The following is an 11,587-nucleotide window of genomic DNA, read 5'->3' on the forward strand; positions in this document are numbered from 1 at the left end:
TTGAGCGTAAGTCATATTTATACTCAATATATTAAAATAACAGTTGGGTTATGTACTACTTGACAGCTTTAAAAATAGTAAAAGCTGTATTTTAATAATCTATTAGTCCTTTCCTATTTCAAACAATTGTGGGAGTTTCCGCTGTGGCACAGTGAGTTAAAGATCTGGCATGCTGCAGCTGTAGCATAGTTTGCAGTTGCAGCTCAGATTCGATCCCTGGCCCAGAAACTTCCATATGCTGCGCATGCAACCAAAAAGGAAAAAAAAAAATAATGGTGGCGAGTAAGGGGGCAAGAGTGATCGCTGTTATTTCTGCTCTACTCAGATGAAAACTGAGGCCCACAAAGGGCAGGTGACTTGTAGAGACTTTGTCTTAGTCTCTGCATCTCAAAACCAGTGATCATCCTGTATATTGCACAGCTTGAGTGGAAAGCTCCATTTTCCTTTACTGCTCTGAAGCTTCAGAACGCATTTGCAAGTGTATACGTGTCTTAGTCGACTAACTTGGCAGTGTCACTTTGTACAGAATATGTCTCAGGTGAGTTTGTCACTAAACATCAAACTTTGTAAAGATAAAGTGTAGTGTTAGTTGTGATCTGTTATGAATTTCCCAATTTATATAGATTACGACAGTTCTCTTTTTTAAAAAATTGTTTTTCTTTCTGTTAATTACCTCTACAGATTTCATTATTTAATAATGAGGTAAAATAGCAATGCTCTCTGTGGTTGTACTGATGAAGGCTGAAACAGTTTATGAGCTCATCTAACCTTAGGAGGGATAAACATTACCTGTAATCGCCACATTTTACAGCCGAAAGAAATTCAGCATGTTTTATAATGAACTAGGAAGGGAAGAGTTATATAACTTAGGACTCAATCCAGTTTTTCATTCACAGACTGTACAGTGCCACCTGAGCATAAACCCTGAGCTTTTCTAGCTGACTTTGGAAACAGAACGTAACACTGGAAGGAACCTTATAAATTATCTGGTTCAACCTCCTCTTTTTACAGATGAGAAAACTGAGACAAAGAGGGAGTCACTGCACTGACATAGGTCACAAACAGAGCTGGTGAGCAAGGCCAAGGTGGGAGCCCTGTCTCCTGACGCTCACGTGAGCATCACTTCCCATCCGACACGTTTCCGCCCCCAGAACGATGCCTCCCCCGGGGTGCTGCACATTGAGAATGAAGTATATTAAATTCACATTTGGCTGCTAATCATTTCCTCAGCAGCTCTATGGTATTTCATTAACCGCTGCATGTAACACTCTGGCCTTTCACCTGTATTAACTTGAGCTCATTAAACTTGAGGCCAGTAATAAACAGGACTCAACTCATACAGATATTTTACATGGTATTTGTTCAGCAGTTTTTAATGGTGTCTACTATGTGAGGTATTTTTCCCTTAGCAGTCTGTGGAATAAGAACCGCAGGAAGCATAGGTTTCAAGGAATGGAATACATGTATAGTATGCTTCTTTATATCCATAAAAATATATTAAATATCCATTTAATAAGCTTTGTAAAGACCGCAAAGAAATGCGAGTTAACACCATAGCACAGAGTCTACCATCTGGCAGACTGGGATTTGAATCCTGGCTCTGGGATTTAGTGAGAGTTACGGAGCAAGTTTTTTAGCCTTTCGGAACCTCAGTTTTCTCATCTATAAATGGGACAAGAACAATACCCACCTCATAGGGTTGTGATGGAGAAGAATGTATTCCTGCGCTTTGCAAAGGGCTTGGTACACAGCAGCGCTCAGTAAAAATGCTGGTTTCCGTGAAGATAATGACCAGGCTGCAGCTCCTTCCTGGAGCGAGCTTGTCATCACCTCCCTCTAGAGCTGTTGTTGAGGGAGTTGATTTTCCCCACGTCTTCTCCCCGCCCTTGATCATCACTAAGGACCCCAGCAGGAGTCCTCCCAAATGGAAGGAAAGAAAAACTAATCCTATTTAGTCCCTCCCCGGTTTCCTGCCAACATTGTTTTCTGTTCGTTGTCACTAAGGTGTAACTCTTGCGCAGCTCACAGCCTGTGCGGCCTCCCGCGAACACAGTTCCCATGTGATTCTCAAAATGTCTGAGATTCTGATGGAGCAGGGAGGGGTGGGCGTCGTTTGCAGAAAGATGAGCAGCAAAGAGGCAGAGACCGAAGTTTGTCAGAGAGGCGTTCCGTGTCACAAAGAAGGAAAGACAGGTGGTTTCAGGCAGCAGCACTGTCAGAGCAGGGGTGCGGCAGTCAGTTGTCCGTGGGCAGTGAGCATCGAGGCGTGTGTTGGGGTTGGGACGTGAAGCCAGAACTGGTTCTCAATTTTCCAGACTACTGTAGAGTCTTCAGAAAAACGTCTGATGCCATCAATTTCACTTTTCTGCTACAACTGAAATCCCATCTCCAGCATTCTGCATCATCCTCCTCTTTCTGCCACAAGCACCCTCCCACATTCATTCTTCTTCCTGCCATCGCAGGGATCTGATTACATATTTTCAGATACTTGGTGTTTTTCTAGACCCTAGTGAATACAAATCCAAACTGCTTTGCCCAGAATTCAGAGCCGCCCATAGATTCCCCAGCTGTACCAGCTGCTATTCATCAGGAACCTACCATATTTCACGCATGTAAGAATGGGTTCATCCTGTCGTTTCTTAGCTTTCCATCGTTTACTCCTCTGTCCCTTTATTTCTCTTTCCCCTTTCCAAGCACCATATACTCTTTCTCCCTTTTATAATCTTTCATCACAGTTTAAATTTCTCCTTCACTAGAATTTAAATTTAAATTCCTCCTTCTCTTTTCCTTATAATGACCTACATAGCTGAGACATCATCTGAGATCACCTGGCCTCATCCTTCTAGATATTGCTGCCAAATTCCTGGAGATTATGTCCTCTGTGTCACTTCTGGCAATAAATACCTATTCCTGCTGATGTCTGACTCTCCCTCAAATCTTGCCTCTTGTCGGGTACTCGTCTTTAAGCTCTATGCCACACCAGCCATGAAACTCAACCTTCTTTCCCTGATTTTCTTCTAAAGTTATCTCCAGGGCCCATAAGTGTGTAGGAGACATTATTAAAGTTTTAGGGGTCATGGAGGAGGATTTGCAGTGACGCAAGTGGCTTAAAGTTGAGCATTAGCTCTTCTTCTTCGAGTCTCCCCATCCCATCATTGGGCTCTGCTCCCTGTCTCTCATGTTTCCTCCTTTGTATGCTCTTTCCTCTTCCCTCTGCTCATTCCTTTCTTCCCCTTCTGCTTCAAAATTCTTATGTGTTTCTCAGGCGTCATCTCTTTGGTTTTGTTTCTCTTAAATCATGCCATCAGGGCTTACTTTCCCAAACTGCCAGCTAAAGGTGCTGCTTTAAAATGTATTGCTTTGAGCAATGAAGTTTATTTATCTAGAGGAATCTTCTAGGTATCATTTAAATAATAGTTCAATCTAAAACAATCATTTTCTCACCTCGACTCCAGTGACTATGAGTCAGTCTGCCTCACAGGCCCTAAGCTGCTTTGGGGAAGAACCACCTTCTAGTTGTCTCCGGCTCCAGCACCTGCACCATCCTTGGCACAAAGCAGGCCTTCCCTGCCTCGTCCTTCTCGGGCGTTCCATTCGTGTGAGATTCCCTGGATTGACCTTCTTCCTAATGTACATCCCGACTTCATCGCTTCACAGCCACACGTGCTCTGCTTTCTTTTCACAGAAGCTCCTCGTCATCTCGTATCTTATTAAGCGCAGCGCATGGGGTCGGTGGTCTGCTGGCTCCCCAGCGCCTCTTCCAAAGTGTCACCCTCTCCTTTTGGTGTTTCTTCCACTTGGAGGATTTTCCCCTTTCCTGACCCTCAGACCTCCGTCTTCACTGCGTGCCAGCGGACTCCCACCTTGTCCTTCAGCACTTGGCTCGGATGTCATTTCCTCTAGAACTGCTCTGACCTCTCAGTCTGGGCTACATACACGTTGTCAGTGCTCAGCTAACATCCCCTGTCACCTCTGCCATAGCCTCTGCCTCGGGTACTGCAGTCGCTATTAACTATAGGCTCTTTAAAGTGACAGATTGTCCTTTATATATAAAATGTAAGTGTCATGCACTTTATAAGTTTTTTTTTTTTAAACTTTGTGACTCACAGCTGTTGTGTAAGTACGATGTAATCTTTAATTTTAAAAGAACCTATTTATGTAATTAAATTTCTTTCGGAAAGTAATTGGGGATTGTCTGACCTTTCAAACAACCAGCAGGATCTTTAAAATACATTCAAGATATTTATAATGCATTCATTCAATACTTCTTCAAGTTTTGAAAAACCTACTGAGATAAAAATTAAACAACAAACCAAAAACAAGAGAAAAAAAAAATATTGAGGATCTATTATGTGCTGGATCAAAAACTACGTCTCTAGGATCTCAAATGGAAAAGACAGAGGCCTAGGCCAGTAGTGATGAGGCGGTGTCGTAAGTGCAAGGATAAGCAGGATCCAGAGTAATCCAGGGCACTGCGAGGGGCCCCTGACGCTGGCCAGAGAGGGACATCAGTAAAGGACACGATTTAGATGCTATGATCACTGAACTGAGACAACAATGCCCAGTGGGCATGTACCAGGTGAAAAAGCCAGGGCAGGCTCCCTCAGCAAACCTGGAAAAACAGAGCATGCTCCACAAGGCCATGTAAGCACTTCAGGCTTGTGGGAAGAGATTGGCAGGCATGTGCTTTACAAATATTATTCCATGTAATGCTTATACCAACATCGTGAGTTAGATACTGTCATTCTCATTTCATTGATAAGGAAAATTAGTAGCAGCATGGTTAAGTAATTGGCTCATAGTCACACAGCTAATGAGTGTAAAACTGAGATTTTAATGCAAATTTGACTTCTAAATCAGTATCCTAACCACTATGCAAATGTTGGCTTTCTGCTTTCACTATGAAGCATGAATTATTATTGCTTTGGACTGATAAAGGTATCAGCTTTTGATCAAAAATTGTACAGTTACATTTATCAGGTTAAACTGATAGTTATATTTTATTAATTTCATATATTTTGCATGTCCAACTCCAGCATCCCAATTTTCAACACTGGGTACCATATAGTAATATGATGTCATAATATTACAGATGGGCCTTCTCTCTCTGTCTTCTTATTGTTTTCCACTGTCCAGATTTGATAATATCATGAAAAAGTGCTCACTGTTGTATCAGTGATTAAATACTACAAGCCACTTATTTATGAGGAAAATCTGAGTTTCTGAATGTAAGCCATGCTGAAACAGATTTTGAAATAAAAAATCAGGGGCATCTCTAAGCAATTGATTACTCTCGTAATTGAAGGAAGGGAAGAAGAAAGTCACTGAATTCCAATGGAACCAAACAGCTCTCTCATCTGTCTCCGGTACTTACTTGCATCACTGAAAGTGCATAGGGATTGAAGTTTAGGGCGTTAGGAACACACTCTGAGAACCCAGGTTCCCAGCCACTGTGCTCCCACAATTTTTATTTTAGATATGCGGAAGTACTCCATTGCCTTTCTGAGTTTTATTAAAGATCAGTTCTTTAAAGGTTGATCTCCTTCTCTTTTCTCTCCAATTGTTGGTCACATGATTGAGATTAAATGCTTTTCTGAGAATCTGCATCTATCCTGCCTTTCAATAACTACAGGAACCAGATGTACTGGATCTATATAATTCAGTCTGACACTAGCCCCTAATGAGTGACAAGAGATACTTATAAAATTACTAACAATGATAATTACACACATTACATATGGAAATTATGCAACCTTTACTGTAGCAAAAGACAGTTCCTGGCCCAGAGTAGGCATTTGATATTGTATTTGTTGAATAAATGATAATAAATAGTAGAACTAAGTCATATGTGAGCATATTTTTGGTAAAGAAAGAAATTCTTAGTCATGAGCATACTGTGTCCTTTACTAATTTATTCTTCCATCTTTCAGTGTATATACACACACAACAAATAGGTGTGTGTATGTGTGAATATATATATATACACATATTACTGAGAACTATATATATATGCAATTTATAATATACACACATATATATTGCACTCTGCACGTGCATATACAGATGTACATATATGCATATATGCTATCTATATATATATATATATATCTCACACTCAGTATAAGCCTGGAATCATTTTATCTTTTCACTTAATACCATTTAGACAGCAAAGTAATTTCTTTCCTCGCTCTCATTGTTTCCGACCAGATAAGAGAGTATGATTAGGAAAATGGAGTTGATCTCTTACAGCACTATAGACCAGTGTTATTAGCCAACTTGCTGCCATGCTCAGAAAAATTACGCAATTTAAACGGGAAGAGACTAGTGCCTGCTTCTATTAGAAACAAGAGCCCTCTTCTACTTCATAATATGCTCAATTACCTTTAGATTGATCCATGAATAAATTATAATCCAAATGGACTTCTTTACCTTAAAGCTTTGCTGGCTTAAGGTATCATTGTTGATTCATTATGTTGTCACTTTTCTATCAGCAATGTAATGCTTTTAATATCTGGACAGAGACAGTTTTAGTGTGAGATACTGTTATCTTTAAATGAGTAGGATTTAGTTTTTCTGGTGAGGACAAATTCATCAATGATGAATCCCTGGAGAAACTACTGAAACAAAAACCACACTATTTCTGAGATTTGTTTGGCTCATCAGTTACAAAGCAGCTTTTGAGAATCCTAAACAACTTTTTTCCTTTGTTTAAGAAATATAGCATCACACTCAAAACTCTCGCTTTGAATTACCGCAGGCTACAACTTTTCCTACAAGAAAATAATGAATGAAGAGGAAAAGCTCCTGCTGCTGGCTCTGTCAGACCCTGCTGCTTCTCCTCCTGCAATAGGAAATCAATTAACTATATGTTCGGGCAGAGATATGAACTAAATGCTTTATCCGTCATCGCTGATTGCACATGTACACGGCTGCCCGCACGACACCTTCATCTGCACTCTTGCTTATTTTCGGTTTGTTCTGCTTTGTTCCTATGGCAAGATCAGAACACAGACATGCACCTAAATGTACTGTGTGCAAAGGCAATCCTCTGGAGTAGGCAGGATTGACCTTTATTTACATTGTGAGAAAACTTAACTTTCAAAATGTTCAGTACTCAGCTATCTTGGAGACATTTTAATACATGCAATGTAGTAAGTTTTCTTAAGCACTGAACTTTCTCATACGAATGCGGAAAGCAAAAGGACTGTGGCAGCCTTGACGTTTTGGAAGCTGATTCCACAACACTCCAGCCTCTGGGATCTCCGTATGGCAGTGAGACACTACATGCAAATAGGCCCTCTTTGATTTGGAGGTAAATGGCAGAACCTTGAGGGGTCACTCACTGATCCTTTGTGTGGCTGTGCTTTCAAGTTAAAGGAAAACTTGGCATCAGTCTTCCTTCTTTTCCACTGATTCCTCCAACCAACACATAAAGAAAATCCTATAGTAATCTTGATGTTAAATTGAGAACCTCTCCTCAGGACTAATTATGAAAGATTAGCACATTAGAATCATAGCACTGTTACTCACGGAAAGGGTGCATTGTTTAAATACAGCAAATGTGGTCACCACTGCTAAAAACTACAGTACCAGTGGTTGGTGTTTATTCAGGTTGTTTTCTGTTCTGCATAAGGGATTTTCTATTATGATTTGATTGTTATTATCATCATCATCATCATCATCACCATTATTGGAACAATTTGAAATCATCACGGTTTAAATTCAACTGCTTTATTTCTCTTTGGGTAAAGAATGAAATGGCAAAAACCATCTCTCTGATCTATGTTTAAAAGAAGATGGATTAAAAAGTTACAAGGATAGTTTCTTTTTAATAACTTCATAGAACTTGGAGATGGAATGAGATGGAGTTGAGTAGGGTAAGACCCAATCAAGACATTAGGATAATGGCTCAGATTTTTTCATAGAGCTTGCCATCGTGAGGGATCTGCTAGACTCAGAGGTCATGTGTTTCACACCGAACAAGTCTTGATAATCTTCAAGAATACAAGACTGGGGTAAGGTGTCCTTGACGTGTAAGAGCGGTGTGGAGAGAGTGATGCTCGATAAGGTTTATGTCTGGTGGCCATGCATTCACCACATGTGAGATGTCACCAGGACCCCAGGGTCGTTTCTTTGGCACCAGATGTAATCTCTAACACCTCATCTGCCCTAGGAAAAAAGTCATTTCATAAGAGGACACTTCAAGCAAGCATTATCATTTCTACATTAAGGGGACTCACATATGTGATAATATTGAGGATTTGCTTTATACTCTATGCTTTTTAATAAGATGGCATAACTTATGATAAAATCAATACAATATATTCTTTCCCTCTGTCATATCAGTTCCTACTACTGTAATCATTAAATATTGTGACTTGGGAAAGCATTAAGGTGTAGAGATGGAGTATATAGTTCTGGTTTAATTGCATAAGAATTAATTTGGCACCCATAACATTGATTCTATTTGCGTGACTTGCTGACATAATTACAGTAAATCGATCATGGAAATAACAATCGAGATATTTCCACATGAATATTTCCTGCTAATATAAATTTTCAGGTACAGTTTGGCTGAATTAGAACACAGTTTAAGTTTAGCTTACCTACCCTGTTGACATTTCTAAAGGACCGGAGAACTCATTTTCCCGGGGCGTTATGTAACCTGGCAGGAAGAGGCCAGTGTTTGGAAACAGGTGTGATTTTTCAGCAGAGTACTTGCTAGGCCAGAGATCAGGGTGACCTTGGGGTGCTGTAGCCTTCATCGGCTAGATAAATGTGCCTTATTCTGCAGGCGACGTGTGAGGGTGGGAAGGGGTATTTTTGCTGTCGTAGAAAAGAGACCCAGCAATTCCAGGTTACAGGCAGATGGAAACATGTGGTATTCAGTGGTGTCTATCACCCGCAATCTGTGTCAGTAAAAGAGCAGATCAAAGGTTCCAGAAGAGAAGGACAAAGTGAAGTGAAGAGGAAATAATTGTAGGATAATGAATAGGATGAGGGCATATTTGAGTTAACTTGAAACCACTTAGCATTTTTCCATGACACCCAGGTATCTTTCTAAATGAACTTTGTAAAGTACAATTGAATAACCTTGAGATTTCAAGCTCCGTAATGTGATTTTGAATACTGATGGAGTTTGTTTAAGCATTGTGATATTTCCTTTGCTTTTCATTTCTATTTTTGCCTCCTTCATGCAAAATAAATTTTTCTATACAGAGAAATAAATATTTTTACAATTTTGTTTTTCAGCCATGCCAGTAAATTGCAATCAACATAAGTTACAGTCTTTAAAGAGATGTAGTAAGGATTTGAACACAGTATAAAATAGAGCTACAGATTAGAACTTTGGCAAAGTACCTTTGCTATTGACAAAGGCATTTGTCAGAGACTGGGCTGTGTCTATATTGTGCTAAAAACCTGATGAAGAGGAAAAAAGCTTCAACAGGTTTCACCTTCTGTCTATATGAACCAAACAAATGGTCTAACTGATAGCTATTGCTTGAAGTGAATGGTTTGGCTTACCATTGTGAACTGTATCTTGTTTGGAAATGTATTTTAATTAACATCTGCATATCTAATACATACATATATGATAAAGATATTGTGCTACTATGTGCTTTTTAGTAATTTTATGGAATCTGATACCTAGAAGACTAGTGGTCTGAGAATGGGTAAAGACCTTGTTACAGTATACCTGAAACCATTTCAAAACACACATTTGTTTGTTATAGCGTCACATTTTTTCTTCCAGGAGCTAATGTGCTTTCTTATTTATGTCTTTTCCCATTAGAAACTGCCAAATTTTGGACCTTATCTGGAGCAACGCAAGAAAATCATAGCAGAGGAAAAGATGAGACTGAAAGAACAAAATGCAGCTTTTCCACCACTTGAGAGAAAACCTTTTATTCCCAAAAAGCCTATTCCTGCTATTAAGGTAAAAGTGATGCTGTGTATATAAATATGTCTGTTTTCCTGTTTAAATCCACTTTAAGTGTTTATTTCCTGTTTGAATGCATCACTGATTTTGTTTTAAAAATATATTGAAGGAGGTATTCCCTGGTAGCCTAGGGTTATGGATCCATCATTGTCATTGCTATGGCTCTGGTTACTGCTATGGCAACTGTTCGATTCCTGGCCCAGGAACTTCCGCATGCCATGAGTGTGGCCCCTCCAAAAAAGTGTATATATAAAATTTAAAAATTCTGTCTACAGTGGTAGGGGAGCTTCTTTTATTTGCATATTTTATACTTTTTAGAACACTTTCAAGTATGTGCTTCATGGAAATTTTTGATGTATTAAATAGGCCACAGTGAATTCTCTGTCTTCTCATAGACATTTAAAAATTATATTAATCCACAGTTAAACCCAAGAGATACATCTGTCATGTAGCACAAGTAAATGATTAATGTATGACATCAGTATCGACATGGTATCTTACATTTTGGACAAACTTTCTCTGGTTTAGCTGTGGGAAAACCTATACAAATATGGGTTTTAGGAACTTATTTTCTGGGTAATATCAAAAATTATCATTATCGGAGTTCCTGTCGTGGTGCAGTGGTTAACGAATCCGACTAGGAACCATGAGGATGCAGGTTTGATCCCTGGACTCACTCAGTGGGTTAAGGGTCTGGTGTTGCCTTGAGCTGTGGTGTAGGTTGCAAACTCGACTCAGATCCCAGGTTGATGTGGCTGTGGTGTAGACCCTCAGCCACAGCTCCGATTTGACTCCTAGCCCGGGAACCTCCATATGCCATGGGTACAGCCTTAAAAAGACAAAAAAAAAAAAATTTTAAGATGGAATTACGCAGGGCTTCTATTTCTTTTCTGCTTGAACGTTTTATTTTGAGAGAGAGATGGGTTCACACACGGTTGGAAGTGAGAACAGAGCGGTCTCGTGCACCTTTACCAGTTTTCCCGGTAGCAGCAGGTTGTAAAACTGAGAGAGTAGCACAACCAGGATATGATACAGTCACAATCTGCTGATCTTGCTCAGATTTCCCCAGTTGCACCTTTATTCATCAGCATGTGTGCACACGCATGTGTGTGTGTGTTGAGTTCTGTGCAGTTTCACCTCATGTGTAGGTTCCTGTGGCCACCACCACAAAGTGCAAGGGTACCATCAGCATAAAGATCCCTCAGGCTGCCCTTTCATAGACCCCCCTACTCCCCTCCTGCTCACCTCTCTTAAGATGGAATTGCCTTTAACCCAACATAGTGAAAAAAAGGGAGGGTAACAGGTCCGCAGTCTCACTGAAATCATCATCAGTGAATGTGATTTGGCCACAGAAACGTATTTTTCTCTCTTCAGTGACTCTCTACTCCTCCATCTCCATCTTCTGTAGGAAGCATTAGTTGAAAAGCTTACCCCTAGGAGCTCTCAAGTGGACCTCCTTGAAATGCTTCTTTGTAGTCAGCTGGAAATTAGAACTCTTAAAAATCCCCTCTACCTAGGAGACAGAAAAAAAAAAAAAATGGGTCCTGTACTAAAAACAGTGGAGTTTTAGACTTGACATTGCAAAAGTTCAGTGATTCAGAGTTCTGAAAGGAAATATGGCAGTGGCCAAACACAGATTCTACCAGC

General features: G+C 40.0%; 1 protein-coding gene across 2 annotated transcripts in view; it reads left to right on the top strand.

Moving 5' to 3' along the window:
- Nucleotides 1-11,587, top strand: part of DPYD (dihydropyrimidine dehydrogenase) — a 783,111-nt gene that overhangs the window by 750,124 nt on the left and 21,400 nt on the right. The window contains exon 21 of one of the 2 annotated variants that reach the window (XR_014842857.1): nucleotides 9,794-10,516. Coding sequence is in view for 1 of the 2 variants with exons in the window: in NM_214044.3 (NP_999209.2) it covers nucleotides 9,794-9,937 (144 nt within the window). In the remaining variant the exon portion in view is untranslated. 2 annotated transcript variants of the gene reach the window in all.

The sequence above is a fragment of the Sus scrofa genome, chromosome 4 (assembly GCF_054392235.1).
Source record: "Sus scrofa isolate SSC_HxYL_T2T_F1_AM1 chromosome 4, Sscrofa_HxYL_maternal_Yorkshire_Landrace_v2.0, whole genome shotgun sequence".
In the NCBI taxonomy this organism is placed as follows: domain Eukaryota; kingdom Metazoa; phylum Chordata; class Mammalia; order Artiodactyla; family Suidae; genus Sus; species Sus scrofa.